This window comes from Echeneis naucrates, chromosome 7, assembly GCF_900963305.1.
Source record: "Echeneis naucrates chromosome 7, fEcheNa1.1, whole genome shotgun sequence".
In the NCBI taxonomy this organism is placed as follows: domain Eukaryota; kingdom Metazoa; phylum Chordata; class Actinopteri; order Carangiformes; family Echeneidae; genus Echeneis; species Echeneis naucrates.
The window spans coordinates 6,982,260-7,007,351 of NC_042517.1; the positions used below are offsets into that span (position 1 = coordinate 6,982,260).

Consider the following 25,092-nt stretch of genomic DNA (forward strand, 5'->3'; position numbering starts at 1 on the left):
CTCTTCATTACTGGCACACAGATGCACTGCACTGTATATGAAACTAGTTTAATTGACTTTTAATTGATTTGACACCTTTCTTTCTTTTCTTTTCTTTTCTTTTTTTTTTCCAATTCAGAAGTTTGCATGTGGAAAATCTGAGACAAACCAAGACCACGTAATTCTTGATCCAAGTGCTACATTATATAAATTCAATATTTTTGGTAATCGTCCAAACACACAAGAAAAAAAAAAAAAAAAAAAAAAAAAAAAAAGACAAGTGAATCTGTACACAAGGAGTACCTCATATATGTTCTAACACCACTTCATGATTATAGCTTAATTTCAGCATGGAGCCAGTAGAAGGCTAAGAACAACACATGAACAGTCTGTGTTTACACACCTTGGCAACACCATCTCTAAAACTTTGGGCCAGCTCAAGCTCTTTCTGCGCTCCATCCTCATTGGTCTGACAGGAAATGGTCCCAAGTGCCAATTAAAGGGAGACGTCGTGACATCAGCACCAACCGCAAACTGAGTTTGGGCTAAATTCCTCTGCTCCCACACTGTCACACTTAACTGTGCTTCCCTTTGGTTGTTTGACAATGGATACAACAAGCAAAGGGTGCACATTTGTAGTCAAGGATCTTTCCAGAACTGGCTTGATTGTTGATTTTTATGAAGCAGGAATGTAATATGAAGAAAAAAAAAATTATAAAAGCATGAGAAATCAATTTTCTCTGTACAGAAGACACGAGTAATAAAAATAGATATCTAAATATACAGAATCTAACTGATATATCTACTGTTGTATATTCATTCCGTTCCCATGTGGATAAGATGAGGAAATCAAAAATGTACAGGAAGTCAGTCTGATTCAGTTGGCCCCAAAGGATGGCACGACGTTTCTCTCGGTTCTGCCAGTCGGACGACGTCCCTGCAGTCTCACTCCAGCTCAGCATTGAGTTCAAAGGGCTGCCTGCTTCAGTGCCCAATTTTAATTCCTTGTGTTGTCAGGATCACACAGCAAACACACTCAGAGTGCTGGTCTGGTCCTTTAAACCCAAGATGCTGTAGGCAATTCTTTTCAAATGACCAGGGAGCCTCACCCCAATGTTCTTAATATCCCTGTAAGAAAAAGAAATGACAGTAAGAAGAGCCGCACATGGATTTACACTTTGGACTCCTTCCAACATTTTTCATGCACATCCTTCCTACCTCTTAAGCCTTGAAGCAATCATCAACTCATCCTATGTGAGCCTGGAGCTTACAGTATATAGCATGAACCAGTTCAACTAGTTGGGGCGTCTTCCAAGTTAGCAATCTGCCAACGTTTCAATTTATCTTCGCCATTTAAGGATAATACTGAGGGTTTTGCTCTTCACAAGCATATCATGCAAACCTGCACAGGGCCTGCAACACAGCAGTCCTAAGTCAAAGCCTTAATTACAGCCTTAATTACTTAACAAGGATTCTCCCTGTTGACCATGAATCACTTGACTGGCAAGCAGAGGGTGGGCTGTAAATAACTGCTGGTTTTCCAAAAGTGCTAACAGATGCCCTGAGATGGAAACATGGGACCATGAAATCACACCATTCTGTGTGACATCTACTTCAAAAGGGGTTTGTTGTTTGCTTTACCATCTGCCCATCTCCCCAAATCATGAGCTAGACCTACAAAGATACATATAAGATGGTGGAGAAGGAAAAGGGGGAGCAGGGTTTCCATTTGGCTGGTCATGCGGTTAGCAAGAGCTCTGGCCCTCATTGCCCGGAAACAACCTGATATGATGTGCTTCACTGAAACCTCTTTTTCCAAAAGGCTGAGTCCATTTTATCAAATTGTCCGCTTCGCACTCTTACATATCGGAGAAGATCAAATCGTCCTAAACTACCCTGTGATATGTTCAAGGTGTGAATTCTGAGTGCACCTCTTCAAGGGTTAGGGTTAGGGTTCCCACTGTCATCCATCCATTCCACTTTCCTTAATCTTCTCTCTTTGCTCAAGCTGCAGAGGCTATTCTCTCCTCGTCTCTTCCTCCTTTAATGTAAAGCCACAATAGGCCTTTGCCCTAAACAGGCAAAACTGGTGGTTTTCAAGGCTCAAGGAAAAGTGCTGCCCGGGGCAGGCAGGCAGTGTGTGTGGGTGAAAGAATAGAGAGGAAAGAAGAATAAGGATTGCAGAGACCACAAGCCACCGCCACCAGCCTCCCACAAATGAGCCCACTCCTTCTCCTTCCCTCCATTACTTTTTCCATCTCAAATATTTCTCAAGTTGTTACTGAGGTTAGGGAGTATATTGTGCACAAACTATTCTACTGGCTGTTAAAAAGAAATAATTTTAGGAAAACAAATATATAAACTACTGGGAGGAGGAGTTCATAAAAGCCAACGTTTCAGCAGGAAAACATTGTTTGAATTAGTTTTAATTCAAGCCTGTTTCGGTCAACAAATGTGTAGCTCCTGGTTGCCAAAACCATACTCCAAAAGTACACTAAACTGAAAATAACCGCCTTAATGTGGACACTTACTCATTCTTCATCTGCAAGACCTGTTCCATAGTGACGATTCCAGCACATGTGAAGTTCTCACTGTACTGGCTCATTTTGATGGACTCGAGCCACTCGGACACCGACCTGAAGGGGGAACCGTCTGAGCCGCTGGTGCTGGGCAGGCGGATAGATACACTGCAAGCAAAGAGAAGTAGATCCAAATGATAATAGTCAACAGGCTTTTCCACAACAAAGGCAGAAGACTCAGGACTGTAATTACTATGCAGGAAACAAGATGGTAATTAAAACCAGTTGGAGCAGTCAGGGCAAGAACCGATTAAGACTTGAGCATGGCAGCCTTTTGTCCTTTCTCACCGGTTTTGGCTTTAATACTCTCTTACAAAAGGGAAATATGCATTCATGCATAAAGTCCCATACAAAGGAGCTTTAGTGCTCCTCCAGGACTGCACACACATTTTTTTCATTAGCCTAAGAGGCAAGGTGTCATTATATGCTTTTAATGGTTTAAGTAGACCTTCTGAAAGCTATTCACCATTTGCTTCAAAACTACCTTAGGTGCAACCTGTTCCTCCTCAAGATGCCAGAGCAACTTTTAAGTCCGTTTCCAAGTCAGTGATAAGTCCAAGTCAAACTTCAAATATATGAAGTCAGAGTCAGGCTGCCCAGTTAGAAGAATAAGTCCACATCAATTTTCCAGTAAATTGAGAAAAGTCCAAGCTAAGTCTGAAGTCAATTCAGACCCTTGGAACTCAAGTCCTGAGTCAATAGAGAAAAAGAATTAAGTTTTGGTTCAAATGAGACGAATTTATCTCATTTGAATCGAAACTTAATGCTTTGTGTGGCTTTTTGTGTAGGCCAAAGAACAACTGAACTTATGTGGTCTTTGGCTTGAACTTAAAAGGGCCAAATGAATCATGTCAGAACAGTCAAGACTGAGGTCTTAATTTGTTTTCGTGACTGAAGTCTGAATTTATTCTACGCTACAGCGCTGGAAGCAGAACTTCGAAATAACTGCTGTTTCTCTTTCAGCTTGATTAGTCCAGTTCCGCCAAAAATTTGGCTTCTTAATAATAGCAGTTTTTTGTTCTGCATGAAAACTCAAGGAGTGCAAAAGGAGAAATGAGACAGGAACTGAAATATATATTAAGTTGTAAAATCTGTGTTTACATGGCAGTATCCAAGAAGTGCTTGGTGATGGTGGCAACAAATATTGGGCTCAGTGCGTTAAAAATATGCAGTTCAAGGCCTCAATTTGGTATGTAAACAAATCTTACCGTGGGTCAAAGTCTGCGATCGTCTTCAGGGAGTCTGGGCTCCGCAGAAGTTTATCCAGCAGACTGACAATGTCTCCAAACCGTGGCCTCTTGGAGCGATCCTGAAGCCAGCACTGCAGCATTAGCTGGTAAACAGCTGATGGGCAGTCCATTGGTGCTGGTAGCCTGAAGGCCTCATTGATAGCCTTCATTACCTGCAAGCATCATATGACTATTAGATCTTTGGTCACTGATAAGTTAATAGGTTTGACTAACGATACAAATGTTAATATTGAAACCTACTTCGTGGTTACTCATGTCCCAGTAAGGTCTTTCACCAAAAGCCATGACCTCCCACATGACGATGCCAAAACTCCACACATCGCTAGCTGAGGTGAACTTCCTGTACGCTATTGCCTCTGGAGCCGTCCAACGAATGGGGATTTTACCTCCCTGTTAAAGAACAAATGCTTTAGGTTAGTTAAAAAAAAAAAACCCAACCAAACAAACAAACAAAAGTAAAACTCAACTGAAGCCACTAAAAGCATTTTTCAGCTTGCCATACTTGCTCTGAGGTCACTGAGGTAAATATGTTTGGTTTAAGCAAACCACGAGCATCATATCTACTTACACTTGTAGTGTATGTCCCCTCAGGATCGTCCTCTAGCACCCGTGAAAGGCCGAAGTCTGAGACTTTACACTCCAGGGTGTTATTGACAAGGATGTTGCGAGCAGCCAGGTCACGGTGGACGTAGCTCATATCGGAGAGGTATTTCATGCCGGCAGCTATGCCACGTAGCATCCCCACCAGTTGGAAGGAGGAAAGCTCACCGTCATGATCCTGATGGGAAAAAACAAAGACAGATTCATTTAAGACCAAAGCCAAAAGAAACATACACATAATATAATATATTGTGATCTGATCAAATTTTCGATTTTGAAAATTGGTTTATCATCACTGTGGAACGGACGTTTCCATGAACAAAAATGGTACGTGGTTAACTTACCCTCAGGTACCTGTCCAGTGCTCCATTCTCCATGTACTCAGTCACGATCATAGCATGTTTAACTGCAGACACACCAAAAGAAACTGAATTGATGCCCTCACTAGCCAAAAGAATTTGGAAAAAAAAAATATATATATATATATATGAAAAAACTAAAAAAAGCAGCAAAACTCACAGAAATCCTTACATTTGGTGACCACCCCCTCCAGCCGTATGATGTTCTGATGAGAGAACTGGCCCATGATGGAGGCTTCGCTCAGAAAGTCTTGCCTCTGTTTCTCTGTGTAGCCGGGTTTCAGTGTCTTGATGGCCACTGCCACCTCTTTCCTGCCCGGCACCCTCAGAATACCTCTGTACACCTCACCAAACTCCCCTGCAGGAAGAAGACATAAAAAGGGGTGACTAATTTAAGAAAAGGATGTTGGGTAAATGGGTGTTTGATTTGTGTTCTTAGATTTCAAAGCTGCAGGGGTTTGCTGTGCAGCAGAGTGAAGATAGAGGTTTTGCCTCAGGCTCGCTCACAGAGGTATGTGGAGGTTGGGTGTTGAGAGACACAGCCGATGTTGTCTAATTGGTGGATGGCCTGTAGTGTGGGAGCATGGGAATCAGCTGTCACTTGAATAGGAAGGGGGTGTAGTGACTACGGTCGTGGGAAAGGGGAAGGGGGGTGCATGCTGAAAAAAAAGGCTGTTGCTTCAAAGGGTAAAGGTGGCCATGCTTGAATAAACGTATCTTTGAATCAAAGATTTGGGCAGGGCTCACAGGGCAACTCTGATATCCTTCCAAAATACTGATTCCGCAACACTTTTGTTTTGTGTTTTGTGTAATTGTTCATGTCAACTTGAGCCAAAACACACGGATTGCACAGCCAAGAGTTGCCACACAACAAATGTCTCAACTTGTCGAGTGAGAGCCCAGCCAGATAGATGTTAATCTCGCTAAAGTAACCACTGTCAGTTGGCTTCTTAAGCTGTGGAAAATGCTCAGTATAAACAGCGAAGTTGGGGATTGGAAGAATCTTTCAACATCTCGTTGTTAAAGCCCCACAACAGATTGCCTCGGCAGGGTTATCACTCACCAGCTCCAATGACTTTCTGTTTGGTTATGTGGCTGGGGTGGATTTCAGTGGCAAACTTCAATACAGCGACGTTGGGGTCCTCATATGTATGTGGATCCACGTAAGTCTTCAGTGGCTTCAATTGCTCTGAGAAAAAAAAGGAAAAAGAAAATTGTTGTATGCATGGAGCAAATAAGAAAAATAGAGGGAAACGTGATAGTGGTTTTGTGTGCGTTGTTTGCTTTTGTCTACCTGGGCTGGAGAAGTAGGTATCCTCTGGTCCTTGCCTAGTGTGAGAATTTCTTTTCCTGAAGAGAGAAAAAAAAAAACCCAACTCATGTAAATTCTTTCATTTGATATTCCACTTTCAAACAGCAAATTGTCTTTTTTCCCCTCTTTGTCACCTGCCTGCTTTAATATCAATAGCACGTAGCAATCTTGTAACTTTTTTTTTTTTTGTCATTTTAAGGCTTTCAAAAAGATCCCAACACTGATGCAATACATCCATTCAGACAGAAGCGGCCCTTTGATAGCTGTGATAGACTTTGTTTGGCAAGCTGATTTATGGCTGAAAGACAGACAAGCTGGCGGGAGGGAGGTGGACAGCCGGGCTGCAGTCTACCATGGTACAAGCTCAGGTCACCTTTACAAAGTGCCTGCAGTCTGGTACAGAATGAACTAAGCGCCTCTTATCACCAACAATGTACCACTCCGGACCAATTTCCTTTCAAAGGCTCCAACACTCACTGGAAAATAACCACTGAGCAATGACAAGGTGCATTCAACGCAAATTCTTCCCTAGTGAGTGCTGGGACACAGATCCAGATAAAGAGAAAGAGAAAGGTGCCTAAAGGATGAGAGAAAGAGAGAGGTGAGGAGAGAGTGAATGCAAGGGCCCGTTTAGAGGCCCCACAAAGGAAAGGCAGAAGAATGAGAGAGGAAGCTGGTGAAGGAGGGTGTAGTCTAACTGATTAACAGGACAGAAGGACAGAGAGAGCAGCAGACGGCGGCGCCTACTGACCGCCTGTGCAGGAACAGGAACACGATCACTGCAAACAACAAGGCTGCTCCTCCAACTGCAGCACCAAGAACGACTGCTGTGTTGTTTTGAGTAAGGTGCCCTGTTAAAAAGAGGATTGACACATATCAGAGGGATCCCATTCTTAAAGAAGGCTAATTTTACTACAGCAGCTGTCTTCCATACCTTCAGAGGAGGTCTCATAATGTTCCTCCATGCTAGCGCCGCCGGTGCTGCCATCGTTTCCAAGGGCCTGCACTCTAAACAGGTACACTGTGCCTGGAAGCAGATCATTGATCTGGGCAGAATTCCTCTCCACTTTGACCACATTGTAGGTAGTGACGCCCTGATCGTTATTCTGGGGGTTGGAAAAGGGGAAGGTGGGGTGAGGGCCGGTTAAAAATTAAAATGCAGCTATTCCAGACAGGGTATACACATTGAATTTTAGCATGGCTTCTCGCAAAAGTTGAATAAAACATGATGCAAAACAGAAGTGTAAACAAGAGTGACGCACCTTCTTACGATAGACAACCTGATAGAGAATGGGCCTGTTTGGGGCCCATGGCTGGGGGGAGATGTCCCAAGAAAGTGACACACTGGTGGGCGTCCTCTCAACCAGTCGCATAGCAGTAATCTTGGGGGGATCTGGGGACAAAGGGGAGTGAATACCTTTATGGGACATGTAAAGGAAAAAAAAAAAAAAACAAAACCCTGAGCAACACAGCAGCAATAATATCTGACAGTTCATCGTCTTCCTGCGGCAGGATTTGACTTGCAGCACTACTGTCGCCTCACACATAGCATCTCTCATTTCTGCAAGACAGATAGAGTCACTCTGCCACCTCATACCTGTGTAGTGCAGAGACGTAGTCAGAAAACTGGTGGAAGGTGGTCTGTTAGCCTGCGGTGTTGCCTGGCTTGCAAACACCGACACACCACTGTGGGCCTCCACGCTGAAGGTGTAGTTGAGGTGAGCGTCCAGCTCACTCACGGAAACTTTGGTGTCAGTCAGGCCCGAGTTAGACGGGTCATAGCGGATTTTCTCTCCGCAGGGTTGGCATATGTTGCCCTCACAGCGCTGGCAGTCAACACTATAGGTGATGTCATCTCGGCCTCCAGTGTCCTCGGGTGGGCTCCAAGACAGGAGCACTTTTCCTGCTGAAAGCTGAGTGGTTGTGGCCACGAGGTCTCGCGGAGCAGAAGGGAGGCCTAATGAGCACAGATGAGGATGTTAAACAGGGAAGAGATAACCCACAGGAAGCAAACGTATCCATAACATAAGAAAGGTTTAAACCACCTGCTATTTGAAATATGTCACATCCTCCATCATTGGATCAAAAACCTTTGACTAATATTTGGTGGGAAAACCGGTGTGACAGGAAAATATTCAAACAAAAAAGTTGACATCTCATCAGGAAACTTGGAAGTGATGTTACTTAAAAGCTTACTGATGGCTACTATTTTTAACTTTTCTTAATGTAGGGTGCTCAAATCGAGCAGATTCGTTACCTGAACAGGGTCTAGTAGGATCATCTGTGGGGGCCCGGTAGAAGCCATCCATGCAGGGACAAAACAAAGCCCCAGAGTCCTGCCTCTGGGTATTGGCAGGGCACGGCATGCACTTGTCACCAGATGCTGCAGCTTTGAAGAAGCCAGGCTGACATTCTGCAAAACAAACAGACATTTGCATAAGCAGGTGAACAGTGACTCCAGGGGGTATCAAACATGACACAGTGTGTAGCCAGTTCCTCCAGATCATTCAAGCCTCTTTGAAAGATCAGCAATGCACTGACCTTTTCACCTTTACTTGTGGAAAAGCAAGGTTGAGAGGACATGTTATTATGTCAAGGCTAAAGGTCAGATGTGGGCAAGCGACATAGATATGAGCGAGAAAATAGAGGGAAGGTTCTGTACTCATTGAAACATTGTCGGTTACAGCCAAGATAGTTCTCGCATGAGCCCAACCCTGAAACAAAAACGCAGACTCCTGCTGAGCCGGCACTCCTGCTCTTTACTTTTTCAAACAACAACCCCCCTACTGCTGTCACTGTCTGACTCTCAGCAAACACAACCAGTCCTCCCACATTCCACTAAAGTCATCACTGTGCTGGGACAAGTGAAATAAAGGCAACAAAACTCAAGATTTAGAAGTGAAGCAGCTTTGTGAAGAGCAACCATTAGCAGTCAACAGCCTATTATGTTTTGGATTTTTTTTTTTTTTTTTTTTTTGGGGGGGGGTTGGTTTTTTTGTCTTCAAAAACCCCTGAATTCAGAAACTATATCACCAAGATAAGATGACGCCTAATTTCACACGTCCAACTCTGAAAAAAGAAATGCAGGTAGAGGTTCCTGCTGCGCTCAGCAGTGCTGAAATGTGAACTTAATATGGTGTGAAATTTCTGAGTGCACACCATAAAGGAGAGTGAAACCAAGACGGTCCTCCTTTAATGCTGCAGAAACGTTCCAAAGGCTGCTGCTCATGTCCTCACACCACGACACATTCATTCATCTATCCGCACACACACGTGCACATGTGTACGCACAACATACACATACATGTATGCAAAGCACGCTCTCACATCAGAAGACGGATTATGTCCACTGCCTGTCACCTGTTCCCATCCTTCCCTCGAGTCAATTCAGCCACATGCAAACATATACAGTGGACACACTTTTCCTCCCTTCCCTCCAAATTGTTTGCTCGGGGGGGTTTAAACAGCTTATGACAGATGTCATAAGATGTTTCCAATGCCAACATGTAGGCCAAAGGACAACGGGAGATAAAAAGATGGGTAAGTGAAAAAACGTGAGTGAAGAAGAAAGAGAGAGCAATCAGACACGGCAAACAGAGGACATGATAGCCATTTGAAATTCAGCAGAACGACAGAAGTTCATGCCACTGACCGTGGGGAAGCAGTCAGACACTAAATCAAAGGCAAATAGAGAATTTCAATGTCAGATTCCTACAGAGGAGACATGTGAGGCAGAGCCAAGGACAAAGATAATATCAGATTCAGTCATAGATACAGTCTGGGCCTGTGGCTGCCTTTCAGTGCGGTTCAGTTGAATGAAGTTCATTTTGGAACCCACAAGTGACCACACACAAAACAGAACTCATGCAGCTCCCGCTCCATTTCAGTCATATCAAGGGGATTTACTCAATTGACCATGAAGTTCACTTCGACTGCATTCTGCTTTTTTCTGGTCATTGTGGTTAGCCAAGTTGCGATTGAGCTAAGAGCTGTGTGTTAACTGAAGAGCATGACAATGATGGCAGAAAAACCATATTCAGCATTAGGAGGACTGCAGGTTTGTTTAATAGGCTTGTGCATTATTCAATTCCCCCCTCAAGGCAAGACTCTGTTGTGGCCAGCTGTTTCACCAACAACCGCTGCTACTCATTAACACGGATGGGGCAGAGGATGGGCAAGGCGGAGGAGAGGTGGTATGAAGGAACAGAAGGTTAAAGAAAGAAAGATGGGAATACTGTATCCTGCTGAAGCTGAAGAGAAAAAAAAAAGGAGAGAAAGAAAAGAGACAGGCCAGGGTGAACTCTTCCATTGAGAGAGGGGAACAGCTGCTGCCTCAAACCCCGATTCATACCCCTACCTCTCCTCCTCATAATCACCAAATTCCTTCCTCCCCTCCTTTCTCTCCTCCCAGCCCTCACTAAAAAGGCTCCCAGCTAACCCATTAACATTGCTATTCACCACTGACCAGCAGGCAAGGAGAATGCCATGCCATTCAAGTCCTGAAAGAAAACACACACACACACAAGAATTGCAGATGGGAATAGCCGAGATGCCACATGGCAACTGAATAGAGTGGGACTAGCCTCTTTTTGGTGCTACAGTGCAGGCTGCAATGGCTCGTGGTAAGGCCTGTGGAGATGATGGCCTTACACTGTAAGCTGCCTCTATAATCAAGATGCATTCCAGTGCACACCACCCAACAGGAGGCCTGAAGTGGAGCAGCTTCACTTAAGCAACTTCAGTTTCAGCTCTGTTACAAAGGGAGAACTGGGCTGAAAATGAACTTGCAGGGAAGCCTGTGGGATGAGCTTGTGTACCTTGAACATGTGCATCACAGTGACAGTAAATGAGACCAGACTGCTGAGGCATTTAACAATAAGATTCTTTGAAAAAAAAAAAAAAAAATGGACCAGTGAAAGGAAACTTCCAGACTCCACGGAGAAGGTGGAGGGGGACTTTGGATTGTTGCTGGACACAACAGGAAGCAGGAAGCGTGAGGCTGACGCAGCCTTCCTTCCTAGAGCAGCCAATCAAAGCATGGAAACACATGGGAGCGTGACCAAGAGAAGAACCAGCACCGAGACTACCAGAGTCCTGAGACAGAATAATAACCGATGAGGAAGCCAAAACGTGTTGATCCAACATGAACACAGGCACTAAAAAGGGGAGGGTGGGCAGGGGGATGAATGCTTTCCCTCTCATAAACAAAAGTCACTAAGGCTCTTCTAAGTTGAAACATCTGACAAAATGAGACCAGCCGCTTTTTTCCTTCGAGTTGCTGCGATGCAAGGAACTGTTTGTCATTCGAGAGGCCCTATGCACCTTGAGTGGCTCCGTATTTGTTTATTGAGAGTGGTGGCAGAGGCCTATTAATTCTGGGAGCCCGAATGGCTCTGGATTGGGAGCACCCTGAGGCCACCCCTTAGTTTGTCGACAAGAGTTAAGATGGATGGCATGGCGACAGTGATGAATGTATGGTCGGATAGATGGATGAATGGGTAACATGGTGGCTTGACAACAGAAATTGCCCTCAGGACTGGAGCGACCGCTGGTAGGGGGGCCCCCAACAATTGAGTCCAGCGCTGGGCTTCTTAAAGACAGAAAGGTCATGTCTGCCTCAGGGTAGTTGTGAGTTAAACTGTGCATAGCTTACAGGGAGTCAATGGCCAAGTAAAACAAACACATGCTCGCAGTGAGGAGGAGGAGGAGGAGGAGGAGGAAGAAAGAGCTGCAGCAGCAGGCCCATGGCTTGTCTCATGAGGAACAGGGTTAAATACAGAAGTATGGCCAGCGAACAAAAAAAACATCTTGGAAAAATAAATTTGTAAGAAATAAATACAAAGTCTTGATCTTTTTCAGTGTGGCTGTCCCAAATATATCTGGAGGCGAGTGACCCCCACCTCAGCCTTTTCATTCCGGAGTTGGTCAAACCCGTAATTGCAATATGTCATGTCATTTTGTTTGTATGCAGGGTGACAACATGTCATTAGCATTTTGGGGGGAGTCGGATGGTGGTAGAACAATGGGGGTCTCTGATGGGGGAGGTGAGCTGGAAACATGAGCCAGGGGTCACTGAGGTAGAGGAGGGGAGGGGTCGAACAGGGGGCAGTAAAGGTGTAAGGGCTGATGAAAGTGTGTGCAAGTGGGAGGGGGGAGAACATTAGTCAAAAGGATTGACTGAGTGTTGGAGCAGCTTTAAGGGCATTACATCTGTTTCACAATTGCTCTTAGGCTTTCATCTGGGGTTGTTAACAAACAATAAATTTCCAGATCCACCGTTCTCTTCTCACTCTCTCTGTCCACTCAGGCCAACAGAGCACAGCTACTGGGAGTGAAAAGTGGGTCAAGGTGGCACAGAGCATGCTCTACACGTTCTGAGGAACAAATCCTTTTCGAAATGAGTCACACACGGTTTCCAGACGCCTCAGCTGGATCACAGTCACAGTCATTTGGCCACATTTCCTAATGTTGCTGGTGAAATCCAGACAGCCAGGTGACAAGTAAAGCTCTACTTTACTGCACCACTCCGAGCCAACAGGTCAGACACGCTGATGGCCGAGAGGATTGTCTACTTCCTGGTTAGGGGAAGGGACCAAAATGGGACCAAATGCACCAATAAATGAAATGACTTATCAGGCAGCACACCAAAAAGGAAAGTGGCTGAGTGAGGCTGCCGAGTGCAGAGCGACAATGGAAAGCCCTGAGCCAACGGGTCGGGGAGTCACTGAGGGATTAGATGACCTCCGGTTTCCGCTGTGGGCTCGTCCTGTTAGCAGTGAAGGGGGTGTGGTGTTTTGTGTTGTGCTGGCAGGAGTCGGGGGGGATGACTGACTGGCATGGTGGAAGGATAGTGCTGACCTCACAAGCCAAAAGTACAATACAATGTGACAAACGCACACACACACACACTGTCTCCGGGCTCAGGAATGTCACCAGGAGGAAATATGTCCCTGCTTCCCCGACAGAACCAACACACACACACACACACACTCAATGGCAAAGAATCACTGAAGTTCAGTGATTTGACATTCTGAATCAACAATCAACTTCCTCTGAACATGCAAAAATGTAACTCCTTTAACTCTACCATCTAGATTATCTATTTCCAGGATAAGGCGGAGGTCAGAGCAGTGCTGGAAAAAAAGTGAATATTTAACTTCAGTACATCTTGGCGAGCTGAAGCAAAAATAATAATTTAGAACAAAAAAAACAAAACACATATGCTGCTTTGGGTCTTTTGGCCGCTAACGTTGCTGGCTCATATCATTCGATAGCAAAAATCTGTCGTGAAAAACAAACAAATAAATAGATCACTTGTATAATTTATGTATAACTTCTGTTTAATTATCTGCAAAAGGACTTAAAGATGATTAATGCTTTTTTTTTTTTTATTTCTTACAATAAGATAGCACGATCTGTCTTTGAGTCTGCATCTAAAAAAAAAAAAAAAAAAAAAGTACACTGAAAGCTAAAGCTATGTTATAAAGTTGACGATAAGTGATTTTAACACATTCTGACACCTTAAAGGTTGTTCACACTTACTGTCCACAACAGTATGATTTGCTCCAATTCACATTTAAGAGCCGCGGGGGCCACTAGATCACCTCTTTGCAACATTTCCTGTCATCTTCTTTGCAGTAATTTAAAGTGTTCTATTCTCTAAAACGTGACCCAACAAGACGGTGAATGATCCCCCCATTATCTATCCATCCAACGCCCCACTTTTTTTTTTTTTTGCCTGCTTGGCAGACACTACCTTGGCATAAGATCTGAGGAATCCACAAATTCAAAGTAATCACAGTGGCTCTCCAAAGCAGCAGAAGGAAAGGAGAAACCATATCCAGGCAGTACATCTAAATGCTCAGCGCTGTCGGATAAGTCGGTGACTTGTGCCTATCTTTTTTTTTCTGAGACCGACAACAAAGATCATGAGCAAAAAGGAATTTAGTGGGGTGGAAACTGTCAACGTGAGTATTACACTGCAGGATGACTCCATTATGTGAAATCTACTGTAAGCCAGTTAAATCAAATTCAACAGATCCTGAGGTGTGGGGCTACGCTCGTGTTTCCTTTTACGCTCATCAGATAAAAAGAAATTGTACAAGCCCTTAGTCTTCAAAAAGGTCTGGGGTGATTATGGTGAACTGTCGAGTAGATTCACAAACTATTCACTACGAAACATCTCTGATCTGCGTAGGATGTAATTCCAGGAGCAATCCAAATCCAAAAATTTGGCAGCATTTATGCATTAACCATTATATAGACAAAGGCAGTTGTTTTTACATCCTCCCCAATAAAAAAAAAAAAAAAAAAAACACTGATTGGCAGCATTGTTCAATTTTAGCCTCTATTTATCTTCACGAGTCAGTTGAGGAGAGATGTATTTATCAGAGCAAGAGGAGAAGTGTATACAGTCTAAATAGTTCCATCAGGGCCGTGTGAAACGGGATGTTTAAACTCTATTGGTGTCATATTCATGACTTGCACCAACAATCTGGCCAAAAATAACAGTCGCTGTGTGATTTCATGACTAACAAGAACGCGACGCATGACGGCCCTTTTTGTTAGTCTGTCGGTACCATACTTGGGAAGCCAGCACAACAGTGTGCGTCTCCTCAGTATGTTACGATGAGCACTGCAGGATAGTCATGGGAGCTGTGTGTTGAGATAATACACTATTAAATAAACATGTAAGAAGACATGGATAATTGAGGCTTAAACAGTAAGGCTCTTCAGGGACCAATATGGGGGGAGAGGTAGATGACGAGAGAGGTAACACAAAGGCAAAAAAGCAAGCAAAACCAGTAGTTACTTCGCTTAAAAAGCACAAACACACCCAAGTCAATTACTACCCATACAAATCACTCACCACAGTGTACAGTCACACAACTACAACTTAGTCACCAACTGTTTGTTACATCAGCTGTGGATGGGTTTAGAGACACAGACAGAAATGGAAGGAGGGGGAAACAAGAAAATGCTTTACTGGAAACGGCTTTGGCAAAAGGAATAATAACTTTACTGGAACTCAGTGGACAGTTGTTCCATCAGGACGCCATTTTCTCCAAGACACCGAAAACTGCCCTCGGCAGTCCAGATATTCTAATTGCGCCTCCCTCTAGAAATATAGCTTTGCAGAAACCATAATGTTGGATTAAGTCTTATTTGTTGAGGCTTTAGAGCAGGCTGATGAGGTATGGAGTTGGACCGTTAAACATAAATCCTGAGGACCAGCCAGGGCAGCCTGTGGTCCTTTGTGGGGTGACACAAGGTATGCCATTCTATTGTACCAGGGAGGATTATGGGTAAGGAAGGGCGGCGGAGGAAAACAGTGTCAGTGTCAACAGTGACTCACATCTGGAAACCCACAGTGATGCTGTCGGGGTTAAAAGCCAACCTCTTAATTACAAAAAGAAAGTTCAGATTTTTTTTTTCTTCCAGAATTCAAAAAAGGAATGTTTACTTTCTCACAGATTTTAAGTCTGGCGTCATTTTTTTTTTTGTTTTTTTTTTTTTAGTGCTGCACTATTAGTAGTATAATTACAAGGTCCTTAGTATTTTTGTGCTCCTTTGTACTGTGTATATTTTTTCAGTAAATACTGCACTTATTATTTATTACATTTCCTATACTTAGTATTGATATTAAATGATGTACACCTCAACCATTAAAATCCTGTTTACTGATTGATTTTCTTCAAAAACAATCTGGTAATATAATATACATGATATCACAATATGGATAGGAGCTATTAAGCACAATGATTAGTTTTACTTTACATTTAAATGAGTATTTAAGCCAAAGATTTTAATGCTTCTTCATTTCAACCATCAAAGTAATAGCACAAAGATCTATCTGGATAAGTTGCTAATGCCTGGGGCTGGAATAAATACGCAAATAAAAAGAGCAGTTGTCAATATGCTTATTCTATTTCTGGTTCATTTTATGAATTATGCTTGTGTGTTTTGACAGCGAAAATAATTCACCTTTATAGTGGTCGGTAATGCTTCGATAAAAAAAAGTCAAGGCCTAATTTGTGCTTTGCTGCAGTTGACTGAAATGATTTACGGCGAGTTCATAAAAGCTTTTACATTTGCTCCTCTAAACGCTCTGGTAGGTCTGGAAGCACAGGAAGGGATGTGTTTTATCTTTAGAGTTTGTTTGTCCAGAAGAAGGAGCCTGTATTTAGTATGAGCAATGGCGGCCACATGCCACCTACAGATACCTCAAAAAGTTTAAAAGGGGAAAATAGAGAGAGACCAGAAACACAGTTTGACGGACAAGTGATCTCAAAAACACCAAAGCAGTAAGTGAGTGCTGATGAAGAGCCGGAGACCAAAACCAGATAAAGTCACAGATTTCTATTTTAACAGGTCTTGTGGGGCCAAGGAGCTGTAAAACTGAATGATCACATCACTGAACATGGAAAGTTTCAAACCGAGTAAGAAAGAAAGAAAAAAAAAAAAAAACACCACCATTGAAGTTTTGTGGGTTTTCCCCCTAACAGCAGGCAGCACAGGAAAGAAGTGGGGCGAATGATTAACTGTGTGTCTGTATAAGAATCCATTTAAAGCCCTTTCAGCCATGCATCTTGAGCCCACACCGCAGCCCTGTGATTCATGTCCATTTCGGACTGCTCTCATGTGTCTTAGACCTCTCCTTTTTTCCTTTTTCTTTTTTTCATTTGGTGGGGGGGAGATTTTCTTTGTTTAGTCATTTTTATTTGAGGGCTTGACCCGGAGCTGCTCTTCCTCCCGTGGGCATTCCACAGGTCTGGAGTAATGTTGGGAGGCTCCTCCTCAGCAAACTGATCAGGAATGTACCAACCAAGCGCCAGAGGAGGTGGAGGTGGAGGTGGATGTGGAGGTGGAGGTGGGCTCCTCCAGCCTTGCAGAGAAACACAGCTCTTCATTGTTCTCCTACCTTTACATTCCAGTCCTCACCTCTCTCTGCGTTTAAAAAAAAAAAAATCACACCCCTCCACTAAACACAACCTCTCTATCATTTTTGGATGGCTTTTCTCTCATTCCTTCCTACCTCTCCTCCTCCACCTTCCTCCCTAATCATCCTGCTTGGCACTTTCCCGCAGCTAAAAATGATGCATTGACAGAAAACTTCATCACTTTTATCAGTCTGTTGCCAACGGGAGGGAAAGCAGAGGCAGCAAAAGAAGACGGCACCTCTGGGCCATAGTGTATGTCCCAGAGTTTTCATACCTGTACATACCTGTGTTTCAGGTCATGAGAAAGTGTGTGTGTGTGTGTGTGTGCGTGTTCAAACACAAATGGCAAAAAAAAAAAAAATGGCGATGGAGGAGGAACACTGTGGGAGTCTCCACGTGTTGAGAAGGAACAGATCTCAACAGGCCCTTGCATGCCAGCTTGTGTTGTATGTTAATATACACTGGTGGAGACACACCTACACACCCCATAGCTAAGGCTCAGCAAATTTGTGAAAACAGATGAGGGGGGGTTTGATGCAGTGACGGACAGGGGAGCATGTCGTCAGCATGCCTGATCACACACAGAGGGCCTCTTCTCTCTGTGATGCTTCAGACGAACAAAGTCTGTGAGGCCCCCCCGACCCCCTCTCCCCAAACCGGCCTTAAAGATGCTAATCCATCACAGTACAGTAGCCTCCCAGCGTCTTTCATCACTTTCAGTCACCCTGACAGCCTTCCCCACAATAATAAAAGCCTTCTTCTTTGCAAGACTTAAAACACAACTACGCCTGAACTACAAAGTCAGAGGACTGAGAGATGATTAGACTGCATAGCACGCCCATATCAAGATAAGAAGAGGGATGATAATGAGAGACCAGGAAATGACCTGATGCAACAGCCTGTAAGTTATGCACTATTCTTGTGATAGGTGAAGTGTTTGAACATGACTTTGACATCTATTAAGCAACTACTTTGATATGTGGTTTTGAAGTGAATTGTGACTGGGACCAAAATAAAACTCCATAAAAAGAGATTGCTGGCATTTTTCTGCAGCAAAATGTAGACCTGAAGAGTATTTTTCGAATAATTTGACTTTTAAACAGAAATGTGTTAGGTTTTTAAAGCAGTAGGTAACACCTGATTGTGAGCTATGAACTTTTTGCCGAAACCCAACTTGAGCCTTTGATGACACAGAGGGTGTGAGCTTTAACAGCACAAGCAATTTGTGCTTGTGAAAGCTTTTCCATGGGCCTGAATATGTTAAAAGTCAAAAGCACATTTCCTAATTTCATGGGTCAGGGACAATGCTGGGACATGTACAAGTAGGCCTAAGCATTCCTTCCATTGCAGAGAGGCCATGTTAGCCATGGGGAGAATTCCACTGAACAATGATGATAACACCTATGATCTGAAAGGACTGCCATACAGGCTTGTTTTACAACCGGCGGGGATTAAAACTGGGGTAAAAGGTGGCCAAAGCCAAACTGTCTCGTCAAAACTCTGTTCAGGGTTTACAGGGTGAAGCATCTGGAGAGAGCAAAAGATTTATGTGCACTCAAAATTCAACATTTTACTCTTACCTTTGCACGCATCTTCCACTTCTTCGTAGCCTGGCTTGCACTGACACTGCCCAACTGGCACCACCCACTTACCATCCACAGTGCAGTGGATGCGAGGCAACTCCTCACTGACAGCGTTATCCACGCATACCCCAGTCACTTCCCTAAGAGCCTGGTTTTCACCTCCGGCCACAGTCTCAGGAAACGATGCAAGGCTCTTCACTGTTGCAAGACAAGTTTTGTAGTAGACCCTGACAGAGAGAAGTGCAACGCATGCTCCAATGTCTTGAAAAGCCAAGTAGAAGCCTTTTCGAGACAGGTTTTCCACCACACGTGTCACTTCATTGATGCGCAGGTCCTTTTTGCTGGTGATCTCATCAGGCGCTATCGTGGCCACCTTCTTAAACTGGCCCTTGCGGAAGGTAGTCCCCACATCTGCATCCGACTCAGACGTGTAGAGGTTGAAAGTTTCTTTGCAGGTCAGCGAGGCGCCATCGAAAGAGTTGCAGTCACGCACGATGAACTGGAGTTCCACAAAAACCCGTGAGGCCGATGGACGTCGCTGGATGAAGGTGGTGCGCAGCCAGTTGTCCTGCTCACGTTCACCAACATTGCAGATGGAGTAGGTGTACAACTGTGAGCCATTCAGAGTCCTCTGGACAACCTCCCACTAAACAAAACCGCACAAGCCAACAAGGTTAGAGGTACAAACACTGACCCTGGAGAGCCCTGAAGCATGCTGGGCTAAACCAGAACTATAGGGGAGGCAAAAATAAAAAAAACATTAAACTTCCATTGAGGGTTAACCCACTGTAATCAAAACCTGGAAACAAAAACAGTGAGTGAAGGGACACCCAGGGCTCTACACGTGATTCATGACTCGCCTTCCATTAATTTGACGACCCCTCACACCCTAACACTTTTCTGCAACATGGGAAAAAAGAACTCAAAGAATTTGTGTGAGAACGCATTTCTGACATTGCAAAGATACCAAATTACTTCCAATACAGCCGTTCGCTTGCTGTTGTTACCACTGGCATCTTCCCCAAATAGTGTTGCAACTCGCATATGAAATGCTGCCACAAGTATTTCTGAAAAAAGTGACAGCATCTTTTAACATAACCTTGGCTCTTGAGGAGCAACTGGCCCCCACAGGGCCAGTGCCTGTGGTTGGCCCTGTATATGCAGCCACTGTGCTATTAATTAAAGGAATGTGCTTTGTCGGCTGAGTGTGTGGCTCTGGATATAAACTTGATGCGGAGCAGAAACGAAACCTCTATTAAACAGCTGGTGAACATTTTTTATGAGGCGCTTTTAAAACTTAAAATAATAATTGTCTTAAGTGCTGGTAGTTACATGAGAAAATGTGCAATAAAACCTATTTCCAACCGACCTGGAAAAAAAAAAAAAAAATATATATATATATATATGTAACGACACATGGTGCTCCTTGGTCCTAAAAGTAAAACTTAAGTGTCAAAGTGATTGTTTAAGCATTGAAATCTCTTTGAGAAAGTTGGGTGAGCCGTTTCGAACAACACATGTGCACATGCCTTTGAGTCATCAGCACATGAAATGAGGCAGTTTACAGCGAATTTGCATGGGCTTGACTGGTCAATTACTTTGAAACCACAATATGGGAGACGGCACATAAAGCTCTTGTGTACTGGCAGAGATAACCACAGTATTTGGGTGTAATGATGTAGATATTCTTCAGAAGCATCCTCGAAAAGAGATGCTTTTCCCCCCAGTTCAAGGAAAAGGTAGCTCTGGCTGATTAGTGCTATTTAAAACCCCTCCCCACTCTAAAAGAGGTACCACATGCTGCAAACTTAAAAACTTAATTGCTCTCTAACATACAATTCTGGAGCTGAAGCCTTAAAACCACAAGAAGCCACAAGTATTCCCAGCACAGAGCTAGCAGCTATTCTGTCTGCCTCGGCTCTGGTGCAGTCCAGACACGCTCTGTAGGCAACTCCTGTTAGGATCCTCCTGCTCCCACTATCCATACCCTTCCTAGCAGCCATTAGGCCCAAACTGCCACTTTTTTTTTTTTTTTTTTTAGAAAACTGACATGCACGCCTATGCGCATGAGGCCCATTGTACAACTAACCACACAAGTCAAATGGTCAAATATTTTTTCACCGAAGGATCTCAGTGGATCCAGGCTCCATGCAGGTTTATCACTAGGCAAATTCCAAGTGAAAAGGTAGGGGAGCTGGAGGACAGGATGGAGAAATACTCACCCCGGGCTTTTCTCCCTGATCCAAAGGCCATGTCAGCCAGCCCAGTTCACCTCCCGTTGCCTTCATATCCAAAAGAACCTCTGTGGAAACATGAGACTGTCAGAAGCTGAGAATAAACCCATCAAAAAGTCAAATATTTAAAAATTAAAAAATAAATAAATAAATAAATCAAGTACAGCGGAGGGGATGGAAATTATTTCACTTTGTTGATCATTTATAAAATTCAGGAAGCATTTCCAAATGAGACTGACTTACAAATTCCATCATGTAGGTTATTATTGTTACTTAATGTGAGGAAATAAAGAAATCAGCGTCTATATACTAAGTTCCTGAAAAATAGAAAATAAAAAAACCTTCCAGTCTGATGCACAACTTTCAGAAACAAGTTCAGTAAAACTAACTTTGTCCAGGATTCACCTGCTGGTGTCACGACGCTGAGAGGAGCTCACATGCAGGCTACACTCTCTAATCCACTGGTCATTAATAATCCAAGACAAAAACTCCGATGACAAAGTTTTCCACACAATTGCATCGATTTCATAAGACAAGACTTGGAGGCACTGTATCGCTCTCAGAGGAATGACAGAGGTTTCCTGCGTTAACAGGCTGAGGACGCTCCCCGCATGGCTAGCGTGTTTCGCTACAGAAAAAGTTTTAAAGTGACTAACTACTGAGGAAATGTTGTGCAAAAAGGGCACTCACCTTCTTTGGTCTGCAGCGTAATTAGTATACCATTAATGAGTACATATGAAAATAATAAAGGTCTGACTCCACCAGAGAAATCCATTTGGCAAACTTTTCCTGGCTGCCTGTCGCTGCTGGGCTTGGCTGTGACTTCTGCGAGCGGAGCGGAGCGCTGCTCTCATTCACAAACGACCCGGCGCGTCACCGACTCCGCCCGCTGGAATCTGTGCGTGCGCGTGCGTGCACGCGGGTGCGTGTGTTTGTTTGTGTGAGTTTGCGTAGTGTGTTATCAAGTGCGGGGGTGGTGCTGGTGGTGCTGCTGGTGGTGGTGGTGGTGGTGGCACACGAGAAACTTTTGCAGCCTCCAGGGACGGTCGGATTTTACGCACGGGCAATTTGGATAAAAAAAAAAAGTCTGTACTCAGCATTTCTTTTCTTTTTTTGCAAAGAAGTTAGTAACAATATCTTCGCCTGATATCAACAACACCGAATTACCCCAACGTGCCGATATATGAATATACGAATAAGCAAATTATAGCTCTATAAATCATCAGCAGTTTCAAGTTCCATGTAATCCATTTTCATTTAGTCATTTTCTTGTAGTTATCTTCTATTGTTTCATTGTAAGCCAAGCATGGAAAAAAACTGAACTCTGTGACTGCCAACTTAACTGATCCCTCCTATACTAGAAGGATGCATTAAAAGAGGACATGAAGGAAATTCTCCCTCCATATATATAGACATTTATAGACTAAAATAATAATTGGGTAAGCTAAAATGTAACTGACACTTTAACTGCCAATAATAATAACCATTCAGTGCATCTCTAATCTACTGTGCTGTCTTCCTAGTAAACGTTAAATACCAGCTCCTCAGATATTCAGATTGCAGTTTACACTGGGCTCCTGAAGGCACCATAGACGTTTTGCCTACCTGGCTAACAAGCAGCCTGCAGGGCACAAGGATAATTTGCATGGGAATATTGATTTAGAATTGTTTGGCTCATTGAATGGGGCTGAGGAGGGAAAAGGGAGCATTTGGCGTGTCTTTGTTCAGAGTATCCCCACACACAGAGGTGGAATCATTGTGACAGGCAGAGAGAGATGTATTCATAAAAGCATAATAGCAACGCTGAATACCAAAATTCACAAGTACAGCTGGCCTTCTGATAGCCAGTTATAATTTATGAGAAATATCCCAAAAATGTTGCACCCTGCCAACCCTGCAGATAGACAGTGGTCAAGTCATGAACAAAAAATGTTTAATCTTGTTTTTCACTCTCAGGAGGGTATGTGGGAGTAGGATTACAGGAGGTCACTGTGAATATGGGGAATTAAGAAAAGTCCTTTACCTAGCAACTGATGCCGACTGGAATTCACTGTCCAGCTTTATCTGACTTACTTTCTTTGTCTAACGTCCAGAGTTACGATGGCAAAACATTGAGCGACAGCCATGGAAACGATAAGGAGGTACTGCACTTTAAATCTTGCTTCCCACCCCCACAACTGCACCACCATCCTGTGTGCCATTGAATGCAGAGGTCTGGCCAGAGGGTTTTACCTGGTTCCTAAAAGTTTATTCCCAGTTGTGTTTACCTTTGAACACTGGCCTTGTCTCCACAATAGATGATTACAATACAGTGTGTCATTGATTTGACACGGGTCTCTCTCTCTCAAACACACACATGCATTGTCGTTCACACACCTGTGGCGCTGACACTGCGGGAAAGGAGTTGGGGCTTGTGCTGGCCAAGGCTGTGTTCCAGACCTCTGTCCCCTCCTTCCTCCCACACCTCTTCAACCCCCCCCCACAGAGCTTTCTAAGGGCTCCAGTTTCACAAAGACCCCCTCAAACCGCAGAAGAACGCCATGGATCCCTGTGAGCTTTTGAACCCCTAAAATCCAACTACTCACCCGCCCACTCTCGCCTGCACAGCTGCCCTAACACCCCCCACACCATCTCACTTCTCTTTCCTTGTCCTTATTTATGAGCGGGAGTTGGAGGGGAGGGCTATCCAGTTATGGGATCAAGTAATGATGGGATGTGTGGAGCTAGGAGGAGGGGGGGGGGGCCGAGCAGGGAACTGAGGAGTCCTTTGATATTGTGCCCTTGCCATGCTGATATGAAACAATAAGACGTGCGTTATCTGAGCTGGTAAGCCTGTTGAATATGCATCGGGCTTTGTGGTGCAGCATTAACGGCTAATGCAGGATGTAAGCTGAGAACTAAAGTGAGTTGGGGGTGCGTGGTTAAGGGCTGGAGGTGGTGGGGTTATGTTTAGGGTAATATGTTGGAAAGTGGCGGGGTGGTGTGTGGGCCGCCGAGCACAGGTGTAAGGCAACTACAGCAGGGTTAGGGTTAGGATGGATGGGCAAACAGCAGTGCCATTGTCTACACACACACTGACATACACCCACAGCAACAAGTGTGGCCCAGGGTCGCATGTGTGAGAACAGGATAAAGGCTCATCTGTTAGTCTGATTATCTGGATAGCCTGACACTTCCATCTCCTGCAAATAACCCCCTGCCCCCACCACCACCACCATGCCAAGACACACACACACACACACACACACACACACACACACAAAACAACACCTGATCTTGTTGATACAGCTATGTTCAGGCTTGAGAAAGTAGTTCCATATGCCTTGTCAGATTTACTACCCAACTGATAAGACTGGTGGCGAGGGAGAATTAAGAAGCAGGTTAAAAGCTGTTTGTGTGGATGAATTACAATTTACCGGAAAGCCACATTCAGCATAGGCAACCCACAATTAAAGGAATGATAATAATCGCTATGAATTTTCATTTATTCTACCTTGAACAACTCTTAGTCTTAAAAGCCTGAAACCACAGAGTGCTAAAAGGCCCCATCAGTCACCCTAGAAGGTGCTCACATGGCAGCTGGATTTCCCCAAATCAACATACAGAAGAGACATCTGCAAGTTGTATATGTTATACATACGAATGTGTATGGGGCAACGAGCAAATGTTGATGGGAACGTGGCCCTGATGTGTGTGTTGAGGTGAGAGGCTTGAAGAACTCGAGGGCATGTGTGACCTACGTGCTGAGTTGTAATGTGAATTAACCATTTGTGGTTGACTTCAGTGCGGTCAATTGCATTTCAAACAACTAAAGAAGCCAGCGCTAAGAGGAAGCTGATGCTGACTTGAGGCTGCCACTTTCCAAGTTTGTCCTGTGATCCCCTTTCATGGTCAACTTTTTACTTGTTGTTTGCCTTTTTTGGGCTGCATATGTTTTGTCAGATGTATTAAAAGAACAATGCGTATTGAGAAGTTTCCAACTAGCGAATGCATAATCCAAACAAACAGGGCGAACCGAATTACCAGAGAACTTGGGTGTCCACCCCCATCATAAGAAACAAGGAAATGTGCCCATTGGTTCCCACCTCCCCCCTCTGCCCAGATTTGCCTTAGTCGGACTGGCCATGAGGAGTAGTGGGATAAACCCCAGTTAGGTCACCCCACTTGGTGGACCAATGGATGATCAAAAGTTTTTTTTCATGGCCGCTCTTTGGACTTGTCGGTCAGCATGCACATGAGAGCTATAAATTGTCACT

General features: G+C 44.1%; 1 protein-coding gene across 2 annotated transcripts; it reads right to left on the minus strand.

The window, feature by feature from the left end:
- epha2b (eph receptor A2 b) lies at positions 1–21,653 on the minus strand. 2 transcript variants are annotated; one of them, XM_029507508.1, is made up of 17 exons: positions 21,527–21,653; positions 20,825–20,904; positions 18,600–19,248; positions 8,337–8,492; positions 7,677–8,036; positions 7,342–7,472; positions 7,014–7,185; positions 6,831–6,930; positions 6,062–6,117; positions 5,831–5,956; positions 4,928–5,125; positions 4,753–4,814; positions 4,377–4,586; positions 4,049–4,198; positions 3,767–3,960; positions 2,511–2,666; positions 1–1,107 (listed from the first exon to the last, which is right to left on the minus strand). In XM_029507508.1, the coding sequence occupies exons 1-17, from the start codon at positions 21,609–21,611 to the stop codon at positions 999–1,001; spliced, it is 2,994 nt and encodes a 997-aa protein (XP_029363368.1). In that variant the 5' UTR covers positions 21,612–21,653; the 3' UTR covers positions 1–998. The 2 variants fall into 2 exon arrangements, with proteins under 2 accessions (XP_029363368.1, XP_029363369.1); XM_029507509.1 differs by having other exon boundaries at positions 999–1,107; positions 4,940–5,125; positions 21,527–21,611.
- Positions 21,654–25,092: the final 3,439 nt, after the last annotated feature.

What these genes read in the sequence shown, in the direction of transcription:
- epha2b (XM_029507508.1), bottom strand. Translation starts at nt 21,611, where the DNA reads ATGGATTTCTCTGGTGGAGTCAGACCTTTATTATTTTCATATGTACTC. An exon ending in TTCCTGTTCCTGCACAGGCG is followed by an intron (nt 6,118 to 6,830) that starts GTCAGTAGGCGC and finishes TTCTCTCTTCAG; the next exon opens with GAAAAGAAATTCTCACACTA. An exon ending in CACCAAATGTAAGGATTTCT is followed by an intron (nt 4,815 to 4,927) that starts GTGAGTTTTGCT and finishes GTGTGTCTGCAG; the next exon opens with TTAAACATGCTATGATCGTG.